General features: G+C 35.7%; 2 protein-coding genes and 1 pseudogene across 3 annotated transcripts; 2 read left to right on the forward strand and 1 right to left on the reverse strand.

Moving 5' to 3' along the window:
* Positions 1-238: 238 nt before the first annotated feature.
* On the forward strand, positions 239-4235 carry LOC129285634 (uncharacterized). 2 transcript variants are annotated; one of them, XR_008587249.1, is made up of 5 exons: positions 239-554; positions 1664-1796; positions 1880-2043; positions 2800-3427; positions 3679-4235. XR_008587249.1 is itself a non-coding variant. In XM_054921387.1 (3 exons), the coding sequence occupies exons 1-3, from the start codon at positions 394-396 to the stop codon at positions 1934-1936; spliced, it is 351 nt and encodes a 116-aa protein (XP_054777362.1). In that variant the 5' UTR covers positions 239-393; the 3' UTR covers positions 1937-2471. The 2 variants fall into 2 exon arrangements, 1 of the variants encoding a protein (XP_054777362.1); XM_054921387.1 differs by lacking the exons at positions 2800-3427; positions 3679-4235 and having other exon boundaries at positions 1880-2471.
* Positions 2775-3373, reverse strand: LOC129285635 (chlorophyll a-b binding protein 1D-like; annotated as a pseudogene).
* Positions 4236-6293: 2058 nt separating the features above from the next.
* Positions 6294-14711, forward strand: LOC129285216 (chlorophyll a-b binding protein of LHCII type 1-like). Its single transcript, XM_054920796.1, has 3 exons — positions 6294-7141; positions 11390-11396; positions 14154-14711. The coding sequence occupies exons 1-3, from the start codon at positions 6357-6359 to the stop codon at positions 14553-14555; spliced, it is 1194 nt and encodes a 397-aa protein (XP_054776771.1). The 5' UTR covers positions 6294-6356; the 3' UTR covers positions 14556-14711.
* Positions 14712-15168: the final 457 nt, after the last annotated feature.

Genomic DNA, 15168 nt, shown 5'->3' on the forward strand with positions numbered 1-15168 from the left:
TCCTCTTCTTAACACTAGGCATAAGCTAAATCCTTATTTATTATGTGTGCAGCCTCATAGAAATATTTTTAAAAGACAACTGTGTTAATGTTCTTCTAATCAAATTGAAGAAGAGTAATAAAACTACTCAAATGTGAAATTTCAATTTCAAGCAGAAGATCGTGTGCTTATAACATACTCTATTGAATTTTTTTGCATGTTCATCCATGCTAGTAATATATAAAACTAAGATGTTGTTACTGAAGTTACTATTGAAGGAATGATTTTGTCCCCCTAAAAACAAGTGAAAGTCTGAGGGATTAGTTCGGAGCGTGCGAGTGGTTCGCCAGTGAGTAGCCGCTGTTGACCGTCATCCTCCGGCAGGTGAAATCGAAGGCGTGCGCAGACTCCTTTATGGCGGCGTCGTTTAGGTGGATTTTACAACTTCACAAGGACGTCCCCAAAGCTGCTCGATTCTACGCGGAAGGCTTGGACTTCACCGTCGACGTCTGCACTCTTCGTTGGGCTGAACTTCGATCCGGTCCCCTCAAGCTTGCCCTAATGTATTCTCCCAGGTATGTTTCTCTAATCGCCTGTCTCTTTTATCTGATGCGCTCTACCGGTTTGATAAAATGTCGATTCATAAATTGTTACTTATATGAGATTACAATGCCAAAAGAACGAAGATGAGCAGCTAAGGGATGCCATCAATTTGGAGAAAGCTTGTTGCTGGTTTTATTCTCTACTAAATAGAAGGGTGCCCGGATTGCGTTTACCAGATATTTCTTCCCTAACTAAAAAAGAATTTAATCTTGCCAACCTTATATCTCAAGAATTGACATGAAACATTTCATTGATCAATGAAAATTCACATACCCACATTTTAACGCTTTTGGCCCGCTTCTTCCTAGAAAGTTTGCTGATGGCATCATGGCAGTTCATTTGATGTTTGATCTTTGTGCATTTCTCATTTTGAAATGCAAAAAGGGTGTTGTGCGAAAACTTGGAAAAGTCGAGTTGATAAGATAGCAGAGCTTTCCCCGTCAGAGGAATTCTGGGTGTCATCACTAATTTAGGTTTCATGCTTCATTTTAGTTGCATTTCCTGAGCTGAGGAGAGAGAGCCTTGTTTATAATGATTATAAGAAGGATATCAAAAAAAAAAAAAAAAATTCTCACTGAACATTTTCTCTAAGATGGTAGCAGATGATCATGGTCTGGTTGGTCATTTCTTTCTTTATTATTGCCCCATAAATATGCTTCTTAATAGGGGTGGTATGGTAGTGGAATTGAGCTATTCTTCCACGGCAGGAGGATTGATTAGATATGCATTCAAATGCTGTCAACTCTGACTTTGGTTGTCTGGATGAATTTTCTATTTGTTCATTAGCTCTGAATGTAGAAAACATGCATGGGGAGATGAATTGTTTTTCTTCCCCTGTGACATGGCTTAAGATGTGGAAAAACATCCGTATTTTTAGGATTATTTGTTTCAAATGGAAGCTACTGTATTAATTCTATGCGCAACTTGAATTAGGCATCAATTTTTTTTTGGCAATTGACTGAGCATCAAGCGATGTCATTTATTTATCTTGGGTTAAAACTTTGGGTAGATAGTCCTACCTTTTACTTCTGTGGGGTTATCCGTGTTATTTGGTTCTAAACGCACTAATTTAGTTTCACAGTAACCATGGTTTGCAGGAGGGATACTCCTCGCTGCTATCATTTACAGTTACTGACATCAACAGCACAGTGACTAAATTAATGTCATTAGGAGCTGAGCTAGATGGTCCTATAAAACATGAGATCCATGGAAAGGTAATGATTCGTATTAGATATAATGCTTTATATTTTCATAGGCTTAGAACCATGGTTGTCTGATATGATTTGCTTGCAAGTAGGTTGCCGCTATGAGGTGTATTGATGGGCACGTTTTGGGCCTGTATGAACCAGCATAAGATGGGACCTCTATTAACACTAAAACTAAGGATGGTAGCTTGAGCTCGTTTGGGGAGACAAAGAAAACTTGCAGCATGTTATTCTCCATTTTTTTGGATTCTCTGCAGTAAGTAGTTTGTGGTAGTTCTTGGTCTTTGACATTTCAGAGGGTAAGAAGTGACGAATTTGAGAGTAGGGCTTAAAAGAATAATCAAGAAGATTGAAATTTACTTTGTCATGTAGATGGTGGAGTTTTTTAAATCATCAATATTCCCAATAACTTACAGGAAATACTCCTGATATTTTGCCAGTTCATTGAGTTCTCATCTTGTGCTTATTTCAATAAGGTCCAAAGCTGTTTGTTTTCATCAAATTTGAATTATCCAATCGACACAAGTCTCTGAGATGTCTTTAGGACTGATCTGCATTTGTCATTGTACAATTCAAAGGATGCTATTAGAGATTATGATGCATTTGGCATGGATGCACATTGGTCATTTGAAAATTATACTGTTCAAGCTTTGAGATTCAAAAGAATCAAAATAGATGGGTAAATCTTGTAACATGTATGTGATTTGAAAGGCTTGCTGATAAATGTTTCAAATTTAATCGTCTGATCATGCACTTGGCAAGGCAAGACAGTGAGGTAAAAATTACAAATGTTGGAAGGTATCATTCAACCAGAGGAAATAGAAGGTAAATTCATACATATAATTCATGTTTTCCGTAGAAACAGATTTTGATACACGTCCTACTAGTTACCCCTCTCCAAATCATTAACCATTATCGTTAACTCTGGTTCATTTTCTTTTTTTTTTTTGTTTTTTAAATACAATGACCATTTAGCCCATTTCAAGTTCACTTTCTGTTTCCGGGGACAAAGTTTGTGGCAAAGGCCAAAGCATTGTTGTTCACTGGGTCGGCAAGGTGATCAGCAAGGTTTTCCAGTGGGCTCTATCCAGTCACAATGGCCTGAACAAAGAATCCAAACATTGAGAACATGGCCAATCTGCCATTCTTAATCTCCTTCACCTTAAACTCAGCAAAAGCTTCTGGGTCATCAGCCAAGCCCAATGGATCAAAGGTTCCACCTGGGTAGAGTGGGTCGGTCACCTCTCCAAGAGGCCCACCAGCAATATGGTAGCCCTCCACGGCAACCATCAAGATCACTTGGCAAGCCCAAATTGCAAGGATGCCAAGCCCAAGTAGTCAAGCCCACACTCTCTAAAGACCTGGGATCCGGCCTTTAACCATACAAAGAGTGCAGGGCAGACACAACCCAAAGCTCCAAGCATGGCCCGCCTCACATGGATGACTTCAAGCTCACAGTTCCTAGCAAAGGTCTTTGGGTTAGCAGAGAGCCCAGCAGTGTCCCAATGGTAGGCACCAGAGAACTCAACAATCAAGTAGGATGGGGGCAACTGGTGCCAGAATGAGACAGAGGATGGTCTTCACATAGTTCGGGACTGTGTGTATGCTCAGAGTGTTTGGAGGAAATTGGTGCGTGCAAGGTATGTTTCCTTATTTTTTTTGATGTCCCTCAAAGATTGGATTGAGTTCAATTTAATGTAAGAACTTGAGATAGATCTTAGTCTGGATTGGAATTTGATATGGGGAGCGGTTGGTGTGGAAATGGAGGAATGATAGTGTTTTTTATTCCAACTCTCACAAACCCGACGATCCACTTATTGTCATTGTCTCTACCTGGAAATTTTTTGTTGAAAATAATAATCTGGATATTGCTTGCTGTTCGAATTCTCAGCCTCTCAATCTCAAGTGGTTACCGCCTCCTTATGGGTGGGTAAAGATGAATGTAGATGGGGCTATGTCTCTAGTGGACCATAAAGCTAGGTGTGGTGATGTCTTATGGGACCATGAGGGCTACTAGATAGCAGGCTTCTGTCATGTTCTAGGAGCGTGCAGCGCCTACGAAGCAGAAGAATGGGCTGTGCTAAGAAGTCTTAGGCTTCTTTGGGATTTTGGTTTCAAGAAAGTGCTACCAGAATCCGATCGCAAGGAATTGGTTGACCAAATTCATACATCTACGGACAGTTCAAGGGTAGCAATGTCCTTGCTGAGGTAACCAATATGCTTCAATGGAGTTGGAAAGTCAAGGTTCATTTTGTTAAGCGGGAACAAAGCCAAGTGGCAGACTTACTAAGGAAGGAATTATTTGTTCTTCTTCGTTTGAGGTTGCTCCTACGTTTTTAAGGAGTTTAGTTTCTTTGGATAGTTTGGGATCTCAATCCCCTTCTTTGTAATTTGCTTTATAATATATAGGGTATAACCTTCTTTTCTACCAAAAAAAAAAAAACAAAAGAGTAGGATGGGGGCTCGCGTACTTGACACAAGAGGAAACAGGCTTGGTCACTGTTTTCCTCATGGTGATCCGTCCAACCCCAAGCTCAGGGGTGGAGGCGGCTAGTTTCACTGCCTGCCCAGCTAATGATGAAGAGTGCCATTGTTAGATTGTAGTGATACTTCCAAAATGACACCATAATTCAAGAAAAGAACTTTTAATTGAGTTTGAACAGGCAGTTGTTGATGCAACGTTGGACCTAGAGGGGCTCTATATATGGCTTGAAAGTTGAAACAGAAAATCTTTTTTCTTTATGGGATCCAATATCCAAATTTCTCTCGTTCCATCTTGAAAAGCTGGATTTTTTCGGTCCACTTATCATACCTGGATTGTTTTCTCGGATCAAATGTCTTGAGCAATATTAAAAGTGCTTGCTCCATCCAATAAAATGTTGCCATTTTTTCGTCTGGATAGCACTATATCTGCAAAAACAGAGAAGTGAACCGCTGTACAGTAAAAATAACAACTTTAACAGCCTAGAAATAATAAATAAAAGGCTTTTGTCTTATGGCTAAATATACAAACTGTATTTGTGGATGAGAAGGCTCTATTCAAATTGGACCACGGGTAGTAATTATCGCAAGGGCGAATATATAGAAAATGTATATCTAAACTTCGTTCGACACAATTAATTATTTTTAATTATCATTCTTTTAAATTTAGTTGTTGATAAATTTGAAAGTAACTAATTGTCAACACATTGTGCAATCATTCTCCCAAGTTTAATTGTCCAGGACCTAATAGTAATTAATTATATTGAGTAAGATTTAGATGTAATTCTTTCTAAAATCTTATATTTAAATTTGTGATTAAAAAAAGTCAGAAAGCTTGTAATATTTGGCCTGGGGGAAAAACCTCCACGCTTTTCCCACTTTTAATCATCCACTCTTATCACACAGACATTATTTACATTTTTATTCTTAATTATAATTTCTTCTTCAAATTCAGTTTAATTTTCTTTTAAGTAAATCATATCTCTCAATTTTTTATCTATCAGAAGAAAAACCTCCGATTTATAATACAATTAGGTAGATTTTAAGGAAATAAGTAGTACAAGTTGTCAATACTGCAGTTTATAATAAATCTTATATGCATATAAAATCTGGATATATAGATTGATATCTTTTTAAATGATCATAATATAAACACGATCAATTATTCACAAGTCATGAGTGTATATCTCTTATATATATATATATATATATTGATCAAAATGTATCAAAAAAGTATTTGGTGTTTTAAAAGTTATCAAAAGAATAAGTGTAACTAGTGGATTAAATGAATTAAATTATCTCAACTCTAAAGTCACTCATATTTAAAACAATCAAATTAAATCTATCATTTTAATTTCAGGCCAAAAGAAAACCCTACCATTTTGTTAACTTGGAAGCGAATTAATAAGTTAAAATACTTGAAATAGTGTGCTCCCCAAATACAAACTAACTATAAGGAAGTGATGGGATTTGCATAAAATTTTAAAAATGAACTGTAATATTCATAACTTGTTAATAAGATGTTGCTGATAATACAGCTGATTTCAAAAGCTTCACTTTCAAATATTCAAGGTGCTCAGAGAACAAACGTGGACCCTTTAAAAACAATAACAGAATAAGCTCGATCATACATTGCCTAGTTGCACTGCACCGTGGCTCACTCAGAGAAAAAAATATCGAGCAACTTTCATGTTATTACAACCACCACATTTCAGATACTAACATTATAATTTATCAAATAATAATACAGTTCGAAACCGAATTACCATTTCTTTGACTTGGCATCCGGATTTTCAAATACAGTGGTGAGTAAGCAGGACATGTGATCGGATTCTAAGCCTACACGTGACTTGTTCACATTGGTTACCACTGTTACCGTTTGGTGGATGAGAGTGTGCCAGATAGGTTGAGAAATAAAATCTCGAAATCTTGTGGCTACCAATAAGAGTGATGATTTTGATAACCCGAAGATAAGGAAGCCATCCACTTCATCCACTATAAAATATCATCCAACTTCTTCAATCCCTCCACCGTCTCAATCATCATCCCGTAAAAGCCCACCTTAACGGTTCTTTCAAGTTCCTAATCATGGCTGCCTCCACCATGGCTCTGTCTTCCCCATCCTTTGCCGGTAAGGCCGTACCACTTGCTCCCTCCGCCACTGAGACTGGCCGCATCTCCATGAGGAAGACTGTCACCAAGCCTGTCTCCTCTGGAAGCCCGTGGTACGGCCCGGACCGTGTCAAGTACTTGGGTCCATTCTCTGGTGAGCCCCCATCCTACTTGACCGGTGAGTTCCCTGGTGACTATGGTTGGGACACCGCTGGGCTCTCAGCTGACCCGGAGACCTTCGCCAGGAACCGTGAGCTTGAAGTTATCCATGCCAGGTGGGCCATGCTCGGAGCTTTGGGATGTGTCTTCCCTGAGCTCTTGGCCCGCAATGGTGTCAAATTCGGCGAGGCCGTGTGGTTCAAGGCTGGATCCCAGATCTTCAGCGAGGGCGGGCTTGACTACTTAGGCAACCCAAGCTTGATCCACGCACAGAGCATCCTTGCCATCTGGGCTTGCCAAGTGATCTTGATGGGTGCCGTTGAGGGTTTCCGTATTGCCGGTGGACCTCTCGGTGAGGTTACAGACCCACTCTACCCAGGTGGAAGTTTTGACCCATTGGGACTTGCTGATGATCCAGAGGCTTTCGCTGAGTTGAAGGTGAAGGAGATCAAGAATGGAAGGTTGGCCATGTTCTCAATGTTTGGATTCTTTGTTCAGGCCATCGTGACCGGAAAAGGTCCATTGGAGAACCTTGCCGACCACCTTGCCGACCCAGTCAACAACAATGCCTGGGCCTATGCTACAAACTTCGTCCCCGGAAAGTGAAAGTTCTAGAGAGAGAGAGGGTGTTTTTTTCCCCCCGCTTAACTTTGGATCAATTGGTGGTGATGTAAATTTGTTGAGAACCAGTGAAATCAACGACTTGGAATTTTGTGTAATGATGTTCGATCTATAAAAAAGTTGCTCGATTTTATTCTGCTCAATTTGCACGTGTAATTTTCTTCGCCTTATATCACTAAAATTGAAATTGCTCATTAACGTTGTTTGCTCATTAACAAGTCATGAATGATATGATTTTTTTTTAATTCTGCATAATTTATGGAGAAATATGTCTAATTAGGTAAAATCTGTCAAAGTTAATTATTAAGTTCCCAATTATCATAAAATGAAATCATATTTCTATAACATTCAATCTATAGTTGATTTTTTTTTCAAAATTATAATTACAACTATGTATAGATCATGATCATTTTTTTATGAGATGATCATCTTTTTTTGTGGGAATAAAAAAATTATTTCCTCCAAGCTATGGAAGGCAAATGATGGATATCTCTAAACTAAGTTGCTATATTTATATGAGGATTGAGATTCAAAACTCAGTCACTTACGCCAAATTTAGTTGGTCCAAGATGTTGTCTTTGATATACTAGCACGAGTGTCGTTAAAAATGAGTCAATGTAAAATGCTTCAGAACGTAGTTCTTTCTAGTAAAAGAATCAAATATGAAACTTTTAGGTCGGACAAAAAAAATTGAAATTCTTAATGCTAAGGTTAAACAGATGTGCTGGCAACATTTATAAAATTACTAAAATTAATACAGCTGGTTTACTCATCAATTTATTTAAAATGAGCAAACTATTAGTTTACTAAAATTAATCTTTCTTTTTTTTTTATTTGGAGAATTTACACTCATTTTATTTAAAATTAAAATATATACTATAGTGATATTTCTTATAACAAATATTGCATATATTTGAGACTTTGACTAACATAATATTTTTGAAATTTATTACATGTTACATTTACATTTTTCACCACAAAATAGAGATTAATGAAATATATTATTTAATAAATTATATTTAATTTTAAAAATTTGAACGTACTAATTACGAAAAACAAAGTTGAACATAATGTAAAAATATTGTGAATATAGTGTCACAGCCTAGAAATTTCAAAAAACACGTGTCTTGGTGCAAATATACAAAGGGGCAGAGCGGGAGTGTGGATGATAACGCCCTGTTCAGATTGGATCACACAAAGTGACGTTGACAAATATAAATTGATGAGAAGTTACTCCTAAGGCATCTTATAAAATAAATAAGGGGAAATTGCCAAAAAAGCAAAACTCCACCAGAAATTTAACTGTAAAGAAGAACTTGGAACTGTTTTGGAGAAAAAATCATTCGCTGTCAATAATTAATAAAAGTTAAATGATATAAATGTTCTAAATGATTAAGAAAACAAAAATTGAGCAAAATTTTTCATTGTAAATATGTCATGTAAGGTTCTTGACTGTTAATACATCACAAGTCCTTTGTTATTAATAATTAAATATCAATTTATAACACAATATTCTTTGGTGTCAATATGTGAAATAATGTCCTTCGATGTCAATTTATTAAGCCCTAAAGCATGAGCTCCTTTAATGTCAATATGTCATATGCAATGTTTCTTTTTATGATATATGTAAATCATCTTCAACAAAATATATCCAATCTTTTTTTCATGATATCTGACTAATTTTTAACAAAATATAATTTTCTTTCATATATTCAAATATCACTTATGCATATCTGAATATCCCTTTCTAATTTTCCTTATGCATACATTTAAAAGCATCTGCAACCTTTCTTCCACGACATGCAATCGATCTTCAAAAATATGTAATTTTCTTTCATATGTTCGCATATCACTTTTGCATATTTGAATATTCCTTATGAATACCTTTGAAAGCATATGCAACCTATCTTTAATGATATGATACTAATTTTCAACAAAATATAATTTTTTTAATATATGTGAATATCATTTATGCATATTCAAATATCCCTTACTAATTTTTTTCATGGACACTTTTGAAAACATATGCAACCTATCTTTAATGATATGATACTGATTTTCAACAAAATATAATTTTTTTAATATATGTGAATATCATTTATGCATATTCAAATATCCCTTACTAATTTTTTTCATGGACACTTTTGAAAGCATATGCAACCTCTCTTTTATGATATGCAATTGATTTTTAATAAATGCAATTTTCTACTATATATTCGAATATCACTTATACATATTCAAATATTTCTTATTAATTTTTTTTTTCATTGATACCTTTGAAAACATATGTAACGTCTCTTTAACAGTATGTAACTGATCTTTAATAAAATATAATTTTTTTTATATATTCAAATATCACTTATGCATATGTGAATATTCCCTACTAATTTCGCTAATAGATCACTTTGAAAGCATATGCAAGCTTTCTTTAATCATATGCAACTGATTTTTAATGACATGTAATTTTCTTTCACATATTCAAATATTACATATGTATATTCTAAAAAACAATCTTAGTGGCCAAAATTTTACATGAAATATATTTTATATTCGAATATGTTCTTTACATATTTTGGAAAAGAAATCCTAATATCAAAGTTTTACACATAATGCACCTTGTATTCGAATATTCATAATGAATATTCAAAAATCCTTTATTAATACAAAATTTGAAAATTAAAAATTTCAGGATATATGAACTAAATATTTGAATATATCATTGTTTTTCATGAAAATATAAATGGATATTTTAAAAAAAATTATTTTTTCATGAAAACACTAATTGATATTCTGAAAATGTAAGTAAAAATTTTGAAAATTTTCAAATTTTTAAGAAAACAGCCATGGTTACTATTGTCATATGTAAAGTTTATGAGCAAAGTAACATTTGAGACAATAAATTGAATTCGAATATTTATTTATCATATCATGTAATTTGTATGATAAAAGTTACAAAAAATAGATTTTTATATTCTAAGATACGCATACACATAATTATGCATGCTTTACAAATGAAAACAATTTTATTGACAAGAACATTTTCAAATGACACATCCTAATGATACTCCTAATTTATTCATCCTAACCTCTTCCTTCTCCAGCATTTTGGAAAACCTAGAATCCATACCAAATGCCATTTTGCTGATGCCAAATATTTGCAAAAATCAATGTCAGATATGAGAAAGCACTTTTAGTATGTAGCAAATTTAGTGGCAAAATATTGCATTTGCCTTAACACAAGAAGACTATGGTTTCAGTTGCAAATATTGTGTTGAATTTCAAACCCTCTAAAGCGTGTTTCATGAACAAAAATTACTAAGTAATCAATCTAGGATGATCAACTTCTTCTCCAATTCACACAATAGCAAACAAAAACCTGATGTATCTTAGTTGACTAGAGGACTTTGGTGTTGCAATGAACTAGCAAAAACTCATGAAGCATCTATGGGCTCTGAATTTCAATGTTGGATAGCTTAATCAAATTGTCAGAATTAAGGTTTAGGACAAAACAAAAACGGTACTGTTCTAATGAACTTTAATTAGAATTTTTCCATTTGCAATTATCATCAAGTTCCAGAGGGGGGAGCACTGTTACATGGCACTTTAATTAGAACTTCATGTACAGATACGTCAAAAAATTCTATTTGCAAAATCCTTTACCATACACTCACAAACAGAGCGGTAGTATCCAGTCTGAAATAGAGGCGAATAATACAAAGAACAACCACAATGCAGCGTCATATAATTAGGATTATTCAATTTCTGTTCTCAGTTCATATTTATCACTGTAAATATGACACCTCTGATAAATTCACTCCCACGAAAATCATGAGTCTCAAAATTTATTTTGAACAAGAGTAATTGCCCAGTAATTCTTATAAAATAGAAGTGTACTTTTCACCTACATAAATCTAATGGGTCCAATTTAACAACCTGCAGCTAAACTTTCTCAGTCAGCCTTGATAATTCCAAGTGAATCCAAATGAATTGAGTATGAAATGTCTTAGCCATTCAATAACAAAGTCATCAACAATTTATTCAGCAGTCTGAAGCAAATTAATGCAGCCTCAAGGCGCAATCTATTCTAATGCACACGTTGGATCAACACCGTTATTAATGACATATTGACGATAATAAGTGAAATTAATTACGTGAAAGAAGAGCTCAAAAGGGCAAGAACTACCCATAGAGGGTTTGACCAGCAAAAAATTGAGTGAATTGTTGTGAAGTAAAGTCGTCGGGACGTCAACTCTTGCCAGGGTGACATTGTCATGAGTCCTATATCAGGAAGTTTCACAAGTAGTATGTGACTTGTAAGTTTAAAGGGCTCTCCCTCTTAATAGGTTAGTCTTTTGAGATGGGCTTTTCTTTAGGTTTGTGCTGTCACATTGGTACTTTTATTGAGAGACAGGTGTCATGAAAAAGATTACCTATGAAGGGTTCTGACCAGCAAGAGACTAAGTGTTATGGAGTGAAGCCGCTGGGGACATCGGCTCTTGATGGGGTGACATTGTTACGAGTCTCACATTGAGAAGTCTCACAAATGGTATGGGGTTTATAAGTGTGAGAGACTCTTTCCACCAACAACTATCTTTTGAAATGAGATTTTCTTCTAAGCTTGTGCTCGTCATTGAGTAATTTTTTTCTTTCTAAAGTTAGGGAAAAAAATAGAGAGCAAGGAAATGGAGGTTTGAAAAGAAAAATCACAAGGAAGCTAACCTGACCCGTGAGAATTGAGCCCGGGTACTCGGCTTTCTGAAAGGCCCCAAACTGGAAATTCTTGTGGAAATCAAAATAAAAATCTTGCAAAAATAAAAAGAAGAAGAAATGACAAAAAAAAAAAAAAACACACACACACACGCGCACAAGGGGGGAAACAAAAAAGCTCCATTACCGCCTACACTTTCTCGCACTGAGCTAGATCCAAATCGTGTTCATAGAAAACCTGGCTTTCAGGACTAATTTTCAATAATAAAATAAACTTGAAAGCTTAAATTAACAATAATCAGCAAAATCACTAAACTTGAAATCTTACATTTAAGAGTTGATGAACCTTAATTTCTCCATTTGTTTCAAATTGCGGACACAAGACACTACTCATCGAAATACTTACTCACTCACCAAAGTAACACTCTCTCTTGCCTGTTGGGAAGACACTATCAAGGAAAACACTTACTAGGGGCGGGAGAAGCTCTCACAGGAGGAGAGAACTTTTGGGGGAGGGAGGCAGATTTTGTGAAAGGTAATTTAATCTTTTTACTTTTAAACATATTGTGAGCGAGTGGCCTCCTCTTAGAAAAATTTTCAGGTTCTTTGCTATAATTAAATTTGTGGTCAGGTATTGTTTTAGCAATTCCCCCAATATATAATTCAGCTCTTAAAAATCCAAACATATTTTGGACAATATAAACATTCAGATAATATTCAGAACACTAGAAAACCTTGTATAATGTATTACATGAAACCAACCGCCACAATTATAAATCATTGTTTTTTTTTCCCGCCAACTATACATAAATTTAAAATCATGCTAAATCCACCGTTTTCATTATTCGAATAAATTAATTTATAAGGTAAAACTACCCAACCTTTAATGAACAAGAACTCTGTTACTATAAAATGTTAATACTTTTTCTAAAAAAAATTAAAATGTTAATAATTTTTTGTGATAAAAAAGGTTAATACTTTTTCATGATGAATTCTCTTTAATAATATATTTCATTATCATATTGACATGTTCGCGCGCGCGCATGTGAGCTGTTCAATGATCACTAGTTCAAACACATTTTTTTCACAATTCAATTAGTAAAACATGTCAACCGATATCTTGATTGGTTCGTTTCTGTACTATTGAGTTTTAAAAGTATTTTGAAATTTGAATTAACATGACCTTTAATTCTTATATCTTGAGATTTTTTTTGCTTGTTATTATAGAATTAGGGGAATAGATGAAATATATATAAGCCTCTTTCACGAATCCAATAATTTTGCAACTTTTGGTTGCAATCATATTCTTAAGTTATTACAACCACAATATTTGGATTTCAATTCATGAAAATATCTCTCATTTCATTTCTATAACCATCAATTAAGACCAGTTTGATTCTTTCACATGTTGTTTTCAGTTTTTTAATATTCAATATACTAAAATTTGTCTAATCCTGCTCTCTCATAAATGACTTTCTAGACCATCTTCTTTATATATTTTTTCTCGGCCAAATTTTAAAAGACAAATCAAAATTAAATTCATTTATTTATAATTCTGAAAAGTATGGAGATAATAGTGTGAAACTGGATTATCATCCTTTCTATGGCCGTGGATCCAGAATACAAGAGGAGAATGAGGCCACAATCCAAACATACACGTGGATTAGTCACATTGGCTACTACTCTTAGCCTCTGGCGGATGAGAGAGTGCCAGATAGGCCGAGAGATCCAACACCGAAATCTTGAACATCCAATGAGAGTGAAGATTTTGATATCAAGGAGATAAGAAGCCAATCTCTTCATTCAATATAAAAGCCCACCTATCTCTTTCAAACCCTCCACCGTCTCAATCATCATCACGTAAAAGCCCACCTTAACGGTTCTTTCAAGTTCCTAATCATGGCTGCCTCCACCATGGCTCTGTCTTCCCCATCATTTGCCGGTAAGGCCGTACCACTTGCTCCCTCCGCCACTGAGACTGGCCGCATCTCCATGAGGAAGACTGTCACCAAGCCTGTCTCCTCTGGAAGCCCGTGGTACGGCCCGGACCGTGTCAAGTACTTGGGTCCATTCTCTGGTGAGCCCCCATCCTACTTGACCGGTGAGTTCCCTGGTGACTATGGTTGGGACACCGCTGGGCTCTCAGCTGACCCGGAGACCTTCGCCAGGAACCGTGAGCTTGAAGTTATCCATGCCAGGTGGGCCATGCTCGGAGCTTTGGGATGTGTCTTCCCTGAGCTCTTGGCCCGCAATGGTGTCAAATTCGGCGAGGCCGTGTGGTTCAAGGCCGGATCCCAGATCTTCAGCGAGGGCGGGCTTGACTACTTAGGCAACCCAAGCTTGATCCACGCACAGAGCATCCTTGCCATCTGGGCCTGCCAAGTGATCTTGATGGGTGCCGTTGAGGGTTACCGTATTGCCGGTGGACCTCTCGGTGAGGTTACAGACCCACTCTATCCAGGTGGAAGCTTTGACCCATTGGGACTTGCTGATGATCCAGAGGCTTTCGCTGAGTTGAAGGTGAAGGAGATCAAGAATGGAAGGTTGGCCATGTTCTCAATGTTTGGATTCTTTGTTCAGGCCATCGTGACCGGAAAGGGCCCATTGGAAAACCTTGCCGACCACCTTGCCGACCCAGTCAACAACAATGCTTGGGCTTATGCCACAAACTTTGTCCCCGGAAAGTGAGCTTTTTTATACCCTTGAGAACATTGAATGAATATGTGGGTGTTGATGTAAATTTGTTGAGAACGAGTGAAATAATGAATTGAATTTTGTGTAATGATGCTCAATCTTATGTGTTGCCCCTTTGAAATTATTTGATTCAATTTGTTAGTTTGGCGATCTTTGTTTGCTATCTTTTCCTCTACTTTCTTTCTTTGTGGCCTCCGTTTACTGTGATGAAATTGTTTAAATTGCTTGTTAAACATTTTTTGAGGTGACTGAATTGAAGGATAATGAAAACTAGGATTTTTTTCTTTTGCGAATTAAAATAGCAAATGTTTAACAAAATGATCAAGGTTAGGTGTTGGCAAAAAAGAAAATCAGAGTTAGGCAAATTATTTCCTTCTTGAATCTTTGGTCAAATTTTTAGTATTTATTATGATATTCATTTTCATTTAATATACAATAAGAAATGAATCAATTGGCCAAAAAGAAAGAGAGATTTATCAAAAAAATAAGAAATATAAATTTTATTTTTTTTCAAAAAGAAACATAATGTTCGAGATTGTAGCACTTATTGCTTTGTTGAATTCATTCAACGCACAAGTTTCTTTGTTTTTTTTTTGTCCGGCCAAAA

The sequence above is a fragment of the Prosopis cineraria genome, unplaced genomic scaffold, assembly GCF_029017545.1.
Source record: "Prosopis cineraria cultivar Desert tree isolate PC_DT_omini unplaced genomic scaffold, ASM2901754v1 PC11, whole genome shotgun sequence".
NCBI lineage: Eukaryota > Viridiplantae > Streptophyta > Magnoliopsida > Fabales > Fabaceae > Prosopis > Prosopis cineraria.